Source organism: Prinia subflava, chromosome 1 (assembly GCF_021018805.1).
Source record: "Prinia subflava isolate CZ2003 ecotype Zambia chromosome 1, Cam_Psub_1.2, whole genome shotgun sequence".
Taxonomy (NCBI): domain Eukaryota; kingdom Metazoa; phylum Chordata; class Aves; order Passeriformes; family Cisticolidae; genus Prinia; species Prinia subflava.
The window spans coordinates 100,689,037-100,707,391 of NC_086247.1; the positions used below are offsets into that span (position 1 = coordinate 100,689,037).

The following is an 18,355-nucleotide window of genomic DNA, read 5'->3' on the forward strand; positions in this document are numbered from 1 at the left end:
TGGGGAAAGCGACAGTGACGATAGTGATCATACACGTGGCTTTTCATTGACCTTTTGGACTTTGTCCAAGTTTCTGCAGGTTAGATGAGCTGCTACCATGGCTTGACCTGATGGGTAACTAGGGGAGGGAACAGAACTTCCTTCCCCTAGTAGTAACTAATGTTTAGTATACTATGTAACAAGATAAGGAACATACTGAAACAAAGGGGAAATCCCCAGCCCATATCACCATTCACCTCTCTTATTGAAGCCCAGCCTTATGATGCTTTTTTCCCTTTTTTATAGATGAAGTCTTTTCTGATCCTCTCTAAGTCTTTTAATTTTTTTCTTTTTCTCTCTCTCCCTTTTCTTGCTCTCTTCTGGTTTTGTTTATATTTCTGATGATTTTTTCACTCAAAAAAGATTACACCATGTCTGGTCTTTCCTTTTCTTGGGCTTTTGATACATTTTTTTCATAACAAGAAGGGTCTTGTGCACACCAGTGTCTACGAACAGCCACACTCCTCCACAATCATATTCTGTATGTCCTTCTTAATGATGTTCTGGCCATCATCATAGTAGAGCATGGACATAGGCCGGAGCTTGGTGGGCACACAACATGATTTGAGGTTGGCAAAAGGGCTATGGCCCCGCATGCGGTAGTGGTTGATGACAGTGGAGTGGAAAGATAATGATGAACCAGATGTGCCTGCTATATGGCTGGGACACTCTCCTTCACAGTAGTTGGCATGATAACCTGTAGGAGCAATGATCCAGTCACTCCATCCTATGTCCTTGAAGCTGACAAAGAACTGTTTCTTGCAGCAGATGTTGACTTTGCCATCACACTCCAGGCCTCGTCTCCGCCGCCGGTGCTGGCGATCCTCCGAGTGCCGGGCAAGCATCATCAAGAAGGGCCGATGTGATTGCTCCTTCTCCTCTTCTCCTGTGAATTCTCCAGCTTCCTTTTCTTTCCCTTCCCCATCATCTTCCTTTTTCTTCTTCTTGCCCAGTAGCACAAGGTTGGCTCCAGTCTCTTGACACAGGTCACAGGCAATCCGCACATCCAAAGAGCTCTTGCCTTGGTCCAGGAGTCTCTGGACACTGCTGGAGACAGGGAAGATGTGCCAAGTGCTCTTACGGGTGTCCACTGCCTTTTCTGAAATCAAAGTCTCACTCTTTTCACTTTTCAGGTCCCCATCCTCTGTATCCTCTACTCCTTCAGAATTGCCTTTTGACTGCCGCTGCTGTTGAAACAGGCGGATGGTGACTTTTGTCCTGCTCCGGTTGGCCTTGGAGACCTTCAGGAAGAGCCACACTTCAGCATGCTCCACCACTGATAATTCACTGCCTTCCTTGGAAATCTCAAAGTGCAACATTTTCTTGGCTGTGCCTGATTTGGTAAATGGAAATAGACAGGAAGAACTTGTTAGTATGTCTGCTTGCATTTTGTTAAAGAGACTTCTGTTACTTTTTCCAGAGGCATGAAGTGCCCTAGGTTTTCTATTTGGTTCTTTAAATTTTTATGGATCTTCTGTTCTAACCTTCCTTCACCCCCTCCTCAGTTTGTATTTTGTGAAAATTCTCTTTTTAGAAAAGTATATATTTGTCTGTTTTCGAGCATATTTTAACCAGAGTATTTTTCATAGTAATATAGTCATTAATGTAAAGCATCTCATGGCAAATAAGCATCAGTGGCTGCCAAGGGTTCATTTGCTTAAGCTGTCTTTGTGATCACTATTAGCTAAAAGGCAAAAATGCTTTATGATGGCAGTCCATATGTACCATATGCATAAAAATCTACACCTAGGATCTGGTTAGGGAATGAGGTCCAGTGCTGCCAATTCTTTAGCAATACTTCGAAAATGTATGTGGAAAAGAGGCTTACCCTTTCTCCCTCTGTAAAATACATCCTTCATTTGCATCTAAAAATGAGTTATAAATATCAATAGTTTCAAAAACAAACACATGCTATAATATGACCCTCAGCTTTAAGAAGTTTGCAGAGTTATATTGTAAAGAATTGAAGAATTGCAGCAGGCAGTCTTTTCATCCTGTTAGATGTTAGCTGTAGATCCTGTTCCTAATTTAACACACTGTACTTGCTGTGATTATAGTAATGGTGAATACACTGAGAAATGAGCTAAAGAACTGTATAATTATGGGGATGGTTCTCTGGCATAATTGTATCAACTTGCTGAGATGTCATTATGATGATTGTGATGGTGAGGAGGTGTTTCTCGGATGCAGAGCTCATATCCCTGGCAGCAGTTGGAATGAATAATAAGGGCTGTTTAATGATTTGATCACTAGAGCATGAAGAAGTTAAGAGAGAATGAATTAGCTGGAGGGTGGTGGCGATATTATTTTTTCAAGAGAGGTACTTTTCTATTTCCTTGACAAAGAAAAAAGCCCTGATGACGTCTTTTGTTCCTTCTCAGCATGGAGGCCAGGATGAACTGCGGTCACAGATTTGCAGTGTACAGATAGCTGGCCTTAGTGAGAAAGAAACAGTATTCATAATTATCAGTTTGTCATTAATATTATTCTTGAGCTACCCATAGTTGTTTATCAGATTTTCTCTCCAGCAATTCTTCTTATCAGTGAACCAGAACTTTGCACCCTAAAAAGAGCAAGTGGTGATCAAAAGAGGAGTAGTTTGACCCATACAGGAAAAATTGCCCTCATTGCAGCAAGGCTCTTCTCCTTGCTTCCTACTGCAACTGAATTCACAAGTATGAGCCTCCTGACCATTCCACTGTTCACCCATTCTCAGGTGAGACAGGACTGGAGCCAAATCACAAGAGACATCTACCTTGTGTTCACTTGCAAATTCAAGAGTTGCTGATTTCTGAAGTTTGTAGGCAGGCTGTGCTGCCCCTTGAGCTACCTGTTGCTTTTCTTTGTGAGGTACTGGCACTGACACCTTCAGCTTTCCCTCGTGGCATTCCCAGGTCAAAGAGAGAGACATTTTTGAATTACAGTGTCCAAAGAGCATAGTGTTTTGTTTTTGTTTTCCCTCTAAGTGAAATTGTGAAATTGTGGACTTCAACTGTCACTGAGATATGGAAATACATGGTTTGTGTTAACTGCTTCTGCTGATGCCAGTCTCCAGAGTAAGTTACATTAATTCCTTAGGGAGCTACATGAACCAGCAGGACTGTGCTTTAGAAAAGGAAGTCACTTATAAAAAAGACAGAGTAAGCTGACCAGTACTGTGAGGAATGATGAAATTACTCTTTTTCTATTATCTTTTGATTCATTCAATGGTGACTGAATGGCTAATGCTTGTTTTTCCATTCTGGTGATCAAAGTATGTCAAAGCTGCCAGCTGTGTTGGAGCAGAGGTCAGGTGGTAGAGACCAATCTCACTCCTGACTCAGTTTCAGAGCATGAGGAGTTGTACAGTGATGTCCCTTCAGTCCAAAGGAAGACTGGATCCAAAGGCTGCTTGCCTTGCGTGCAGGGATGTTAGAGAGTGTTCTCTATGAGAAGGGCTGTGAGAACCAGCTGGCCTCTGGCTTTATTCCCCATCACTCTGCCTTCTAAAGCAAGCTTCTAACTTTAGGTTATCCCTTTCCAGTCCTGATAAATTCTTTCTGAGGGGGACCTGGACTTCAAGGGAACCTGAAGGCAGGTGATGTGCCAAAGGTGGGTTGCTGCCAACCAAGACTCTCCATCCAACCCATTCTGCTTGCTGCCTCTACCCAAGGAAACCTTGATAGAAAAAAAGGTGGTTTAGATAAAGCTGCAGAAAGTCTTCTGGCACCAGCAGCTTCTTCCCAGCTGCTCTCTTTCTCCAGAGCTCACAGACTTGTGTGTGGAATAAGCCTGAATTGCTGGGAATTGCCATACTTATTTTGTATTCTTGAGAAACCAAGGTGGGCATGGACAGCAGTTCTGGCACTAGCAGAGGTCCTGTGCATAAGAAGATCAACTGTGCTGGACATGAACCAAAAGTCTGGTCAGGTCACCTGCTCTGGAGAAAGCAGGTAGAGTGTGTAGACCTCAACAGTGGAAGAAGCTGTATGACCCATCTAATCTGAAAAGCCAAGCAGCCCTGCATTAAAGAATAACCTAATGCTGTTAAGTGCTAGTGGCTGGTATTTCACATTCTGCTATTTCCGTGCTCGTGGGAGTTGAAAATAGTTACAAAGTGACATGTCTGCAACAGCAAATTGTCTATTACCTTTTGTGTTGGCCAGAAGCACAGTGATGCAAGCAGTCTTTTTGACAAATATTACATGAAGGAAACAGAACCTCAAGAACCCTCTCAAATAGCTTTTCAAATGCTCCTCTGTATGTGAAAGTAGAATTCTTCCTCATTATATTTGAACAGTATGGTGAAAGTACATGAGTACTTGCTTTTTCTTGATTTAAGGGAAGTGAGCTTGAACAAGGTAGCCTAAGATATGTCCTTATACAGGGATAACCTGGTAGGTTGTTAGCTACAATATCAGTCTTTCTGGATGTGGTTAGCTCCATTTTCAGAAACAAATGGTGGATTAAGATTCTAAAGAAAAAAGATGCAGGAAGCTTATCTGAGCCTAATATTTCTGAATGAAACAAAATCCTAAAACATGCATAGCTAATAAAAGGTTTTATAGTGATTAAAAAACACTTTCCCTTTCACAGGTCCTTTTAGAAGGAGACTGGGAATGGTGCAAGGTTGAGGATAAAAAGCATGCTTTCACATTAGGAAAAAACGAAGCTTTTCTGAATTCTCTCCACATTCACAACTAGTTTGTTACGATCACACAGAACAAATGGTATGAATCCCGCCGTTTTTAAGAGGTCACTTTTCTCAGACAAGCTCATTTTGAAATCAAAGTTTGGCCTGTGCTAAAACCAATTTGAGACCCTAGTATCTGGCTTATTATGGTTACACATTTACTTTATAACAGGATCTTTGTTTCCAAAAGGTTCAGTGCTGCAATAAAATAAATTCTTCAAGTGTTCTGAGACAAAAAAAAAAAATCCATATTTAATTTTCTCCAGATATTTCTTAGGGATTTAGCAGTCTTTCCTTTTAAGTCTGAATTAATAGTCAGGATCAACTTCGGAAATATATACTGTCCATCAAACTGAAGGTAAAAGGGAGATTCCTGAAATTTGGGCGGGGGTGTGGGGGATATCACTTCCATAAATACATTTTGTTTACCCTTTTGTCCTGCCTTTACATTTGCCACAGCAGATTTGCAAGGGTCTTTTTCCATTTGTAATCATCCTGCTCCTCCTGCCTGACTGCTGAGGAAAGACCCACAGCCCAACAGTGATAATGCCTTCATCACTTCTATGCTCATATAAACAGCAATGTCAACAGCCTGGATTGTTATCATAACAGAAGGCAGCTGAAAAAGGAGACAAGGGATTACTTTGGGCTCCTTTTGATTGCTTTTCCGCATTTCCCTTTCCCAAAACTTTGGAGAGGCCATCTCTCTGCTTTACTGCTGAACAAAGTTCCTTCCACAAGGAGGGCTGTGATGCCAAAGGAGCAGTCTAGCAGGGCAAGTGACACTAGCAAATGATGTGAGAAGTGGTTAAAAATACAAGCTCTAAGAAGTAGTGCATATATGGTAAAAGGTTTAATGGAAGGAGTTACTGAATGGAAAGAAAGTGTAGCAGTATATATAGCATGGGAGTTTTCTCATATCTGTTTTTCTCTTCACTAGTGCTCATGCACCTTTTTAGGAGAGAAACCTGAACATGCAAGCAGAGGGGAGCCTGCACAGGTACCCTCCTCTCCACTTCTGGAAGGGCTGGCCAGGGCTCACACAGGACTCTGCAGTCAGCACCTGCTCCCAAGCAGCGCTTGGGTGACAGACATGGCACAGGAGCCCGTGGAGAGATTGGCAGAACCCTTGAGGGCCCAGGCATGGGGGACTGCAGGCTCATGCTGTGCTCCAGCAGGAGTCTGCAGGTCCACTGTACTCATCCTCTAAGGCTAAAGATCCTTCCTTCAGTATGGTTGGCTCTAATTATGCAGTTGAAGTTCTTTTATTTGCAATTTGCAGCAGGATTCTAGATCAAGCCCTGTTAGCTCAAGCTATATACATCTACTAGGTGGGGTTGAAGCTGTACAATTGAGAGTATCTTCTTTTGAGTAAAATGCAAAGGTATTTAAATTTTTGTAACTATATGCAGTTAAACTATTAAGGCTTTTTCTTTCATAATGAAAGTGATTATCTTTTGCAACTTTATAATGTGGTTTATTCCTAATTTCTCTGAATACACAGGATTTATTTTGTTTTGAAAACTGCTCGTTTTGTAAGAAGGTGCTGTTGCTTTAAATTTCTATGCTTCACCGGTGCTGAATTTTGAAACGTTTTCACATTATATTGTAAGTGAACTGTTTTTCCATACAAAGCAAGCTTTTTTTCCTTTTTTAGTTGCTAACTTTACTACTGCCTATGTTTAGATTTGAGGGAATTTGTACTGCGTGCCAATCTGTAATTACATTCAAAAGCATCCTTCCCTTCACTTCTCATTTCCGTTCCCCAGGAGACAGAAAAAAAAATAGGTTACTAGAAAGGTTCCTCTAAAGAGAGTGAAGAGAAGAGCATGGTTATTGAGAGATAATTGCTCAAAATGTTTACTAATGAGTGACCACTGGAGTTAAATGAATTCTTTGCAGTGTTGAATTTATTCAGAGAATTTAGTGTTATCGTGTGGTAATTATCCCCTAGGCAGACTGATGATTACAAATGTCTTATTGCCACAGTTAGACAGTGGCCATTTCTGTGAATGCATTTCAGCGTATGGATGGCTGGCAAACAATTTATTCTGATTATTCATTATCCAGCATATGTGACTGGTCATCCAGGTTGCATACTTTCGTTCCTGCTCCCTCACTGTTGCCTCTTACAGTGGGAGGAGAATTTACGGCACAATTAATACCTTATCTTTATGCTCACCTACCATTAGCTGCCAGAAAAGGGAGATTTTGTTGTAAGAGAAAAATAAACGGAAAAAGAAAATCAGGGAAAAGAACTATTCCCCAAGCGTTCGTTGGGGGCGGGGGGGGGGGGAAGCAGCAGCGACTTTCTTTAAATACCTTTTCTTGAAAAGTTAACCCAAAGAAGCATTGACAAGGTCATTCAGAATGTGAAATAGTTCAGTTCTGGTGAACCTTGACTCTCCTCTGTTATTTTGTTAGGAGGGAAGCACTTTACATCCACAACTTTGAGTTCTTTCCAAATTGAAAGCCCTTCCCCCACATGGCTTAAAATATTTAGAAACAAAAAAGGTGTTTGTTTGGTTGAAGTTTTTTATTTGATTTCTTCATTGACGTCTAAAAGAGCTCAAGCAACGTTTAGGATCATTTCCACCAGTAAAATATTCCAAGGTAAAAACAATCCCAAGTTTTTGCCCTTTTTTTTTTTTTTTTTTTTTTTTTTTTAAAGACATTTTTTGTGCATACTTGTAATAATTTGCTGTAAATTCTAAAATTAAGTGGATCAGAGGCTGCCAGTCTGTTTTCATTAATATATTTAATTTCTGTGCACTAAGGCCCAAATCCTGAGCCCACTGAAATGAGTAACAGAACTTCCAGTTGCTTCCAGTAAACTAAGCTTCAATCCTAAATCAACGTTGGAAAGCTCTGTGGCATTAAATGAGATTGCCTTCTCATAGGCATATCTCTATATATAGATACAGATAGAAGAACTCAGCATGAATCACTTACATGTATGCAAGGTAGATATATCCTGCACAGAAGAAAACACATGAATGCCCATTCTGCTCTGCAGGAATGGTATGGGTACAGGCGCTCGTTTGAGTTTGTCTGCTCCGGCACACTTGTATGTGAAGACATGCACACATACAGGGAAATACATATTCAGATGTTCCCTACTAGCACACAAAACTGTGGGCCTGGCTACTCAGATGGACACATACAGTACTTTCTGTCTCTCAGGTATGTTTTCCTAAACTGGTTCCCACCTTCTCCAAGAAGTTTTGTGCTTTCTCAGGTTGTCCTTTAAACCAACCAATCCCCCTGAATTCTCACATTTGGATACAATGAAAGAGATCAATACAGAATATCTTTCCTCTTCTGAAAGTCACTTGCTTTCATTTGCTAAACTTGAAATATTTGATTTAGTATGCCAAGGGAAAAAAAAAAAGAAAAAAACAAGGGAAAATAGGCTTGTTTTCTAAAAGCTGAGGAGATTGCATGAAAAAAAAGATGTGAGAAAATCATCTCAGATGATGATTCATGGTCACATTTCTCAGTATCTTGTAAAAAAATGTATTTATAATTTCTGATCTCTCTAGATTTCCAGCACTTCTACCATCTACCAGTTTATCTTTTACCCCTCTACTTATTTCCTTCCTGCCTTATTTTTCTTGCAGCTTTTCACTCCAGTGAATGCCTGCCTTTTAAATAAACTAGAAGAGAGAAACGAGCCCCACTCAGAGCAGCTACAGATAAGCATAAAGATCTCTGGGGTTCAGAATCCAGTTAGATAAAATAAGAGTGCAGGAAGGTTGCCTCGTCTGGAGCAAAAAGCCTTTGGAGTGTGCCCTCTCGTGGCCGTTCTTTATTCAGCATGAATTCCTGTACCATTAAATACTGTTCTTTTCAAAAGAAAAACGTTGAAATTATTCAAAATACATAAGCGAAACGTCCTTTGGGTTTTCTTTATCCTGAACTGCCAGCTTGGTTGTATAGGGTAGGTATCTTCTGGGGAAAGACATGAATATGTATATGCATATATACATGAAAGTAGGCATCACGTGATCAAGTCAGTTCACCTTGAATTCTGTATGAAGTGGTACAAAACGGTAGAATTGGTTTAAATAGCTGGTAGCCTTCTCTTCTTTTTTTTTTTTTTTTTTTTTTCCCCTGGAATTTCTCCTGGTGATAAACCTTTAGATTTCAGTATTTACATCCAATAATGCCTATCACCTTCTCAGGGGCTGATGCTAGCAACCCATTTCATTGGTAGTTTAGTTGTCAGGATCAAATTTAGTTGGCAAAATCCCAGATCTGCCTAATAAGCTGTCTACTTAAAATAATGAACAAGTTAGTAGCCAATAATCTTTATAAGGATTCAGTATCTCTGTTATCAAATCTGTTGGATTCACTTGTCACAAAATTATATGACCCCTCCCCTCAAAAAACTGTTTTTAAGAGTATTTTATTGCTTCAGAATAACACACAGAACTCTGGCACAGCTACCCTTAAATCAGAACTAATCAAGGTTACTAATCTTAGTTTGACATGCAAGTAGAAAGCAATTTTTGTGTTTTACTTGTAAGAGTGCCAAAGGACAGTAGGGTGCATTTGTAGCTTTTGCCTAATACTCACAGTCATTAGTTTTGCAGAGATCTGTCTGGATTTGTTAGCTGTGAAAACTACCTGCCAACCATTTTGCTGATTTCCTGGACACAACTACACCTGTGCTTCAGACAAGTTTACTGCATTTATTTTCCCTCTAATTGTCTGAAGTCCATGCTTGTTTGAATTTTGGTCTATTTTAGAAAGTAGCAGTCTCAAGCCAGAGCCACATGCACAGGGTGCTGTTTGTTCATTCACTCCATTTCTTTGTATGTTTGAGAACATGGCTAATGAAAGATGGAACTACTACTTTTTTATAAAGATAAATAGTAAATGTGGCATCTAAAAGGCATGGGGAAAGGGTGGTTTATGTCAAGCCATACCTGAAGAAACAAGAAGCCTAAATTCTTATTTTGCTTTATATATTTTTTTTTGATACAATATGATATGTTTTCGTTCATTTTCATTGATTTCTTATTGTCTCCTATCAAGGCAGAGTGAGTTTGACGCTAAAAGCAGGAAACGCATTAACCTGGCTGTGAGGGGAACATGTCTATTCTCCTGCTTGGTGTTTCAAATCCTTGATGATATTCCCAGTTCCACAGAATAAAAAGTGGAGACTGTCCCTGTGGCTATATTCTATTCCTGTCTTTTTAACTCATACTTCCTATATGACATGCTACTTGCCTTTGTTTTTTGCCTCACTTTCCTTTACAGGAAAAAAAATGCTGTTTTAGTATTTGACAGGCAAAACTGCCAGTGCACAAGAGGACAGGATCTCAAGTAGAGTTTACTTAAGTTGCTGTGCATTGGCACCTGTATGACATTGTAGATCCTCTGGTGTTAGCAAGGCACCAGGTACAAATGGCTGTAGATGATGAATATGCTTCAGCAATCTGAAGTTACTCCACAGAGTGGATTTATCATTTCCATTAAAAGACCAAAGAAGAGCTCGGTTTTTAGGTTTCTAATTGTCCCTCCCTTGTCCCAAATCAAAGAGGTGTGGAAAGGCAGCAGGTATGAAAGAAATAGACAGAGCAGCCCCCTGCCTGGGCTTCCAAGATTGCCTTAGTACAAAGGAAGAGAGCTGCGGTAGAGAGGAGAAAGCATGAAAACACAGGTGATGCCCCTGTCCTGCAGCTCCATAGCGTAAGACCTCTTCAAGTAATTTGTCTGGCAGCAGCAGGACAACACCATGTAAACCACGCAGAGTGACGTGTCGGTGTTGGTCGCTGGTGGCGGGGATCGGTGGCAGGATGATTGGCCACTCTGTGGGCAATGGCAGGATATTGTCTGCTCACGTGACCCCAGGAGCCAATGGCTTCAGGGGCCGCCGTTGGAGGGTATTGTACAGAGTAGGCATATATCAAATTCCAAATTCCTTTGTATCAGAGCTCAGGAGAGACAATAATGTGTTTACAAATGATTGCGACTCCCACAGTGAAGAGAAACCACTGTTCATGCCATATGTGTTCCACTGTGCTCAGAGCGAGCTGCTGAAAACCAGGTGGGAATCCGACTCATAGATAGCTTAGAGGTTTCCTTGCTTTTATAAATTAATTTTTAAACTCATATTGAGCTACTCCTTCTAATGACCTCTGGCACTGACACCTTCTCCCTGCTTTCTGAAATGGAGGGGATTGAAAAACTGAAGTCTGAGCTCTCATGCTGAAAGAACTGATAATGTGTATATTGACAAGGACTCCAAAGGCAAGGTCTCCTTGTACAGTTGGAAATCAGACAGCCAGCAGGAATGTCTGCACTTAAAAGCATGCACACTTCTTGTGCATGGCTTCCCTGCAATCAGAACATCTGAGTCAACAGGTTTTCAGGACTGGAAACTCTGAGTGTTGTCTTAATTGTTTATACTGCTGCAGCAAACTTTTAAACAAAAATGCTTGGAGTTCCTTTGCATACTTTGCCTACCATATGCTGTACCAAACAAAACAATGACATTCTTTTAAAACCGTCTTGGCAACAGGAAAAATGCTTTGGCTAGACAGCATCATAAAAAGTTGCTGTTAGTTAGATGATAGACTTATTGCAAGTAACAGCTATTGATGCATGCATTAGCATACTCACGTACACTAACAGATATATGTGCAGATATATATACATTGAATTAAAATGGGTTCTGGTTGTATTCATGTAGGAACAAGACAGCAAAGTACAACTTTAGAGCTGTTTCCTATGGGCAGTTTATGTGAGCCTTAAGACTTTACTTACTAAATATATATTCTGAGCTCTTACTGCCTGAGAGTTAGGGGAAAAATAAGTGTCAAAGAGTTCAAAATACATCCTACTAAGGTTGCATTTCTTGGCAGTAGTGTTTTAGGAACAGAATCTTTTCTCCAGTATGCAAAAATCTGCATTACAAATTGGATCAGCTACAGAAACTTGTCCAGTTCTATTGAAGTCATCTGACAGTCCCTGCAACTTTTTAATGCTGAAGATGCTGTGTTAAATTAAAAAAAAAAAAAAAAAAAAGGAAAAAAAAACCACAAAAAAGCCCTCTCACTTCTAAAACTTAGAGCTGCTTCATCTGATTTTATAACTTCCACTATATTTTTTACACGAAAGGGTTGTTTCTGAAGCAGTTTGCAGTTCGCTTTCTGTCTTGATAAAGTCCCCAAAAGGCTACAGCCTTTTTTCTTTCACCATCAACTCTGCAATTCTGCCCTTTACTGCAAGTACTCTGGATTTACAGGCAGTTTGGAGTACCCTGCTGCAGCCCGACTTTATGTTCAAGATCGGTTAGAGAGCTTCCTCCCTCTGTGACTGACTGCTTAGCAAGTGTAATCTGTAGCCAAGACTAAGTCAGAAAAATCAAATTCCTTCAGAGTGCTACCCCCCCCCCATCCCATTCCTCCTTCTCCCTTCCCCCTAGTCTCATCCTACAACCTTGCAGAAAACATTGTTGCTGAGGAGAAGAAAGTTAATTACAGTTTTGGCACAAAGGATATTTTTCAGTTTGGGCACAAAGGGTATTTTACAGTTTTGTTTTTCAAGCACTCACCTGATTCTGCAAAAGTGATGATTTCTGAGGTTTGCTCCACAACTTCATTCATTTCAGCTCTTCTTCCAACATCATCCTCTATTTCCACATAACCATCCTCTCCCACCTTTCCCACGTGGAGTTTTTTGATGGCATTTAAAAGTGCTGCCTTGGGCACTGGCTGGGTGATATTAGGTCTGTCCCTCAAGTGCAACATGTTCAGTATGTGCTTCTTTACTGCTTCCACCATCTCAGGCTGTGAGCTGGGCACATCCTTTGAGAGCGTGGCGAGGGCACATGATGGACAGTCAGTGACTGAACTGTGCCCCTCGGATCCTGGGGTTGGGGAACTCCTTACTATAATCCAGCAAAGCACCAACAGAAATCCTCTCTTCCAAAGCAAAGGCATCCTGGCAGCAAAAGTTGTTGTGATTCCCTTTTTAAAAGGCCCTGCTTTTCCTCCCCCTTCACGAACAGTTTTTTTGGGGGCTGGTTTAGTTTGTTTGTTTGTTTGTTTTTCCTTCTCTTCAGCAAATTCTCTGGAACAAGAACCAAAAGTTTTCTGTGAAGTTTTGTTTGCAGGTTCCCTTTCTGAATGCAATAAGTGCTGTAGATGTTTGTGGCTGTCAGGGAGAAGAGTTCTGACTCTGTCTCAGAGTAGGAGAGAGACACAGAGAGAGGGAGAGAGAGAGAGAGAGGACGGATTGGCCTAAAGTGAGTGAGTGAATGAGAGAGGGAGGGAGTTTTGTCTGTGAGTAAAGGCTATGATTAGGAAGGGGGAGGAACAGGCAGGCTGGCTTCCTTATGCTCATTGCTCCCCTAACACACACCTCTCTTCAAGTATCACTACTCGTGGTTCTTTCCCTCCCCCCTTTCTAAAATATCTTCTCATTCCTGTAAATTTACTCCTTTTTTTCCTTATTTTTTTCCTTTCTGTTTGACCCTCCCCCCCGAGTTGTCATTCCCCCCCCCCCCCCCTTTTTTTTTTCCCTTTTCTTCTTTTTGTTTTGTTTTGTTTGTTTTATTCCTTCAACAGTATCACTGGCTTAAGTAAACAGAGGAAACATGAATGAATGAAAAGAGTGAAATCTTTAGTGAGCACCTTGCTCTTGGTCCTGCCTGGTATTGTTAGGGATAACAGGAGATGTTAAATAGCTTGCGAATGAGATGTGAATGAGCGCAGGGGCTCTGAATATTTTCAACAGAATATTATTCTGCCTGGAGTAGAAGAAAAAAATCTTTTCTGCTCACTTCTAAATGCTAGGGGTTATCAACACTGGCAAGAGGTCTGACAGACACAAAATACCACTGTTGTTTGGAGGACTCTATAATACATGATACACTTCCCACTGCAATATGCAGTTAGGCACTGAAAGCCTAAGCAGACATGTGACATGCTATGGTAGTGCCATGTAATATCCCTACTTCTACGCTAGTCTGTGCCTGGAAGTTCTTGGGTGTATATATTTAGGTTTGGGGTTAATCAAGCAATGCCTGAAAAATGCTTTGAATGTGAAAAGTGTTGCATGTCATCTGGCCAAATCATACTTGCTTCTGACTCAGGCAAATCTCCTCATTGATGCCAATAATAATTCTGTCTGAGTGAAGGCTGAGTAAGATCTTCTACATTTGGCCCATTGTTATTAGAAGGCACTTATTACTTCATTCATTTAAATCACAGAGAGTGATCATAATATTAGAATAAGACATTGGAAATGAAAAGAAATCTAAAGCACTACAAGAAGCAGGATTTCAACCAGTGGTGGTAGCCCCTTGTGAGTTTATGCCCAGGAGGGCTTTGCTCTGCAGTGAAAAGGCATTCCCTGTGCCACTGCCATGGCTTCAGGTTGCCTTCACATTCAGTATCCTCTCCGTTCTGTTCCTTACCCAGCAAAGTTGAAGTTTGCAAACTCACATTTGAATTTGGTAATGGCAAAATGACAGTTCTAACTATAAATTTTGAGATTCTTCCCTTTCAGCCATTATCTTGTACAGATTTTCTTAGAGCAGCTTCTTTCTTAGAAGTAGTGTTTACCCTCTTTCTTTTCATTCCTTTCATTCTCTCTCTCACACACCTCTGTCTTCTCAGATGGGCTTACCTCCTACCTAGCAAATATTCCATTCTCAGTATATTACTGTCAACCATTGTATTTTACAGTGGAAAGAAGTAATTTATAAATACAAGCATTGAAAGGTCTCTAATTTCCCTGAGATGACTACAGGCACATGGGCTAAGAGACAGGCAAGGAATTACAGTTAGAGTAAACGAAACATACATTACAACATAGAGGTAATTGAACAATCAACCAAAGTCTAACAAATGTTATATATTGTGAGTTCTTTTCAATTAAGATATTTTATAAGTCTTTTACTGTTATAAGGCATCCACAGTACCCCCTCATCTGCATTTTACTGACCTCAGTTGCTATACTGTTATATACTGTTACACTTACAGGTCTGTCAGCATTATAAACCCTGCAGCCATTCTTATAAACACATCTTTGTAACACAAACCTCACTATAATACATCGAATTTTCTTGGATCTTGTGAACAGCCCGAAGTCTGTTGTAATTATACGAAGTCTGAAAGTCAGCTTGAAATAGAACTAAAAGTTTAATTGGATAAAAAATAATTTCAGATGAAAATATGCATTCATGATTAGATGTACTAACAGATGACACAATTAAAGGAGTTATATATAGTTCTAATATAGCACCTATCCTAAGAGTGTCTGATGAAAAGTAAAGGAGAGGCATAAATCAAAATAAAATAGAGATAAGTATGTCTAGGTTCTTGCTGTGGGGTATATGTTGCTTGCCATATACTACAGGTACAGTTATCGCATACAATCTCTATTACTTAGAGGCATAGTATATTTTACTTGCATGCCATGATGATAACAGATTTAATGTTAAAGTCTAACTTTCTAAAAAGTCTTCCAATATCGCTGATATATGGTTTATTTGTACTTACACGTATATACATATATGTACAAAAATACATGCAGAAATGTGTTTGAGTACATACAGAAATGGTGGTTCAGATGCTTTCTACAAATTACCTGAGCTGCAAAGTTCTGTATATGCATTCATTCAATATAACCCTAGCAGTATGTAACAGCATGCACAGGAATTAAAAGTTTCAGTTTTAAAGGAAAAAAGCTGATTGAAAGTTTTACCTCTCTAGTCCTGACTCTCAGAAGGAGACTGCTGTATTGTGCTTTAAGAACTGCTGAAGTTCCTCTTTGTGGTATTCATAATGCGAAGCTTTATACTGTACTTCTCATGTGCACACTCACATATCACGTCTGTCAAAAGTGGGCCGGATCACTGTGCTGGATTGGTTAATCCTGTTACATCAGCAATTGACTGTTTTTCCTGTATGAGACATACTTCTGGTAATTATCTAATGGAAACTCCTAATTCTCTAGCATGACAAAATATCATGGATTAACTTGTAGTGGTGATTTCTCTATCCATTTAAAGACTAGAACTTAAATCAGACAAAGCAAACATTATGAGTCAGGAAGATACACTCTAACTTGTTGTATTGCATAGCTAGATATAGATATTATTAGATGTAGATAACACTGTTCTAGTTCAAATACAGTATTTGCCAGATACTTAATTACTACTTTGCAAATTGTTTTCTTCTGCTTACATACTTAAGGATATATCAGATAATCTTTCTGCAAATCTGGATTCTTTTCAAATTCAGGAAAATGCATTTGAGTAAGAATCCTTTTGCTTTGGATGATTTTTTTTTTTTTATTCAATCTCTGAATAAATATGTCCTTCTGTTTAAATTAGGGATCCCTTTAAAGCTCTTTAAAAAATGAATCATATTGCTCCTGTCCAAGTCTCCTGGCTCCTTGACGTGCAGATTCCATCACACTATTAAAAACTGTTTAGACATCTATAAATAAATTACAATGAATGACAGGTCACATTTTTTGCAAGTGTGGTATTAACATTTGTGGAATAAAATAAAAGGCAATTTTCATTTCAATTTACATTAATGAAAATTAGAAATAACTATGCCAATTAGGCAGTACAGAAGTAATACATAAAAGGTCAACAGTAAATCCAAAATCCATCTCCTTTCTTAAATACATATAATAACTGGCTTTATGTGGTACCGTTTATGACAAATGACATGATCATGCAGTCTTTACTCATTCATAACACCCACTGATTACCAGAAAATCCCCATCCCTCAGAATTTTTTTTGGCCTGAATCGTACTTATAATTATATTTTTATGTCCTGTTGGTATTGTAACTTTAATCTGTCTTGAAATATATGGCTGATTTGGATCAAAGAAAGATTTCAAACTTTCAATTTACAGTGATACCAGGGAGTCCTTATACAAGTGTTTATCCCAACTGGTGTATGTGCTGTGTTCACACAACAGCTTTAGTAGAATGAGAAAAAAATCAGAAGTTAATGGGAAACATATGACCAGATAGGTTGTTTTGTTTCCCATTTTTAATACGCATATAATAAGTGAAACAGGTTGCAGTAGCTTTTCTGCAATCTGAGTTTGGTGGGTCCAGTTGTTACAAGTAACAGCACTTTTTTTTTTCCTTTTCCCCCCTTTTTTTCTTTTTTTTTGCTTTCCCCCACCCCCTCCTTTTTTTTTTTCTTAAGGGACAGTGAGATGCTTCAAGAAACAGACAATAAGCATGTATACACCTAGTTAGTTGCAGGACTCTATTTTTAGTGGGCATCCTAAACCCACGTTTTGCCAAATGACTTTTCCACCTTGCAGTCCTATTTTTCTCAGGACCAGGCTGAATTTGGTTTTAAGTGACATTCTGAAACTCTTTGAAATTAGTCGCGTACTGGTGGTGCCATGCCTGTTTCAATTTGGCAGCAGACATAGTCTCAGCAAGAGACCTTGCATCGCAGTGGTTTTAGGGAGACAAGAGGACTTGCCCTGGGAGTAGCGGAGCTGTCTTCTCCCTGGAGGCAGAGCGCTGCGGTGCCGGTGTGCCCGGCGTACCCTCCTGGGGCAGCACCCAGCCGGGGCCGAGCTTCTCCCACTGCGGAGCAGGGCAGGGCACTCCCAGGGAGAAAGTGTGTGGTCTGTGGCAAAGCGAGAAAGCTACCGAGTGAAGCACAGCAAGCATGTATGTGATTTATAGCGCAGGATAACTTCTGAAAGGAGTTTAGGAGAAGTGAAAAGCATTATTCATTACAGAGCATGCTCCTTACTGCCTCGGGGAGTTTGTGTACAGCTTTACCAAAGGCCTAATGAAAGCTTTACTCGGTGACTAATTTTTTTTCACACCTATTTGTCTCTTTATAAATATTTTTCTCCCCACCCCCCCCCCCCCCCCCGCACTCCTTTTCATTTTGTTGAACACAGCAACACCTGCTGGCAGTGGTCCGGGAGTACTGCTGGAAAGACCCACTGATCTAACTCTTCAGACCAGCTGCCATTAAGCACTGCCAAGCCATATTAATGAGCTGCCTCTATTTTTACCCCTTCCTGCCAGAAAGGGCAATTGCTCTTGGGAAACACTGTAGCTGGGTTTGGGTTTTTTTCTTTCTTTCTGTTTTGTTTTTTTTTTTTTTCCTGTCAGCTTCAGAGTCCAGATAATCATTGTTCAGTTGGGATTTCTAATTTAAATTCTGATACCACCAACTGAGACCACATAAAATATTGGAGTGATGCTGAGCCTATCTTGCTGGCTCACAGGCATATTTTAGTTACCTGCTGGATCAGAAATAACTAAAGGAATGGGATGGAGAAAGAAAGGTTAGTACTCCAGCAACCTCTTTTTTTATTATTATTATTTTCCTAATTGTGGATTTTATCTTACAAAACATTTTAAAAAATGGCCCAGTGCTACTTCATTATTCACCCACTGGATATTGTGTGATTTACTGATGTCTTTGGAATCCTGAATTGCATACAACAGTATCTGTCCATCTCCATCCCTGCTCTGATGAGCAGCCACTAGAAAACACACTGGCACAGATTTCTGTGCAAATCAGCTGGAATTTCACTCTGTTGTACCTAATTTTCCTGTAAAAATAAGAAAAGGTATGCCAGAAACTTATAAGTTTTATGTTTCTACTTTTATGTAAGTGGAT

At 39.9% G+C, this 18,355-nt stretch overlaps 1 protein-coding gene across 1 annotated transcript; it reads right to left on the reverse strand.

Annotated features, from left to right (window-relative positions):
- Positions 1–312: 312 nt before the first annotated feature.
- On the reverse strand, positions 313–13,520 carry INHBA (inhibin subunit beta A). The gene is made up of 2 exons (XM_063405325.1): positions 12,276–13,520; positions 313–1,372 (listed from the first exon to the last, which is right to left on the reverse strand). Exons 1-2 carry the CDS (start codon positions 12,661–12,663, stop codon positions 486–488), a joined length of 1,275 nt encoding a protein of 424 aa, XP_063261395.1. The 5' UTR covers positions 12,664–13,520; the 3' UTR covers positions 313–485.
- Positions 13,521–18,355: the final 4,835 nt, after the last annotated feature.

Excerpts from the sequence above, each read along its gene's own strand:
- INHBA (XM_063405325.1), bottom strand. The coding sequence starts at position 12,663 with ATGCCTTTGCTTTGGAAGAGAGGATTTCTGTTGGTGCTTTGCTGGATT. Across the intron at positions 1,373-12,275 it reads CATCACTTTTGCAGAATCAG|GCACAGCCAAGAAAATGTTG; the intron begins GTGAGTGCTTGA and ends TTACCAAATCAG.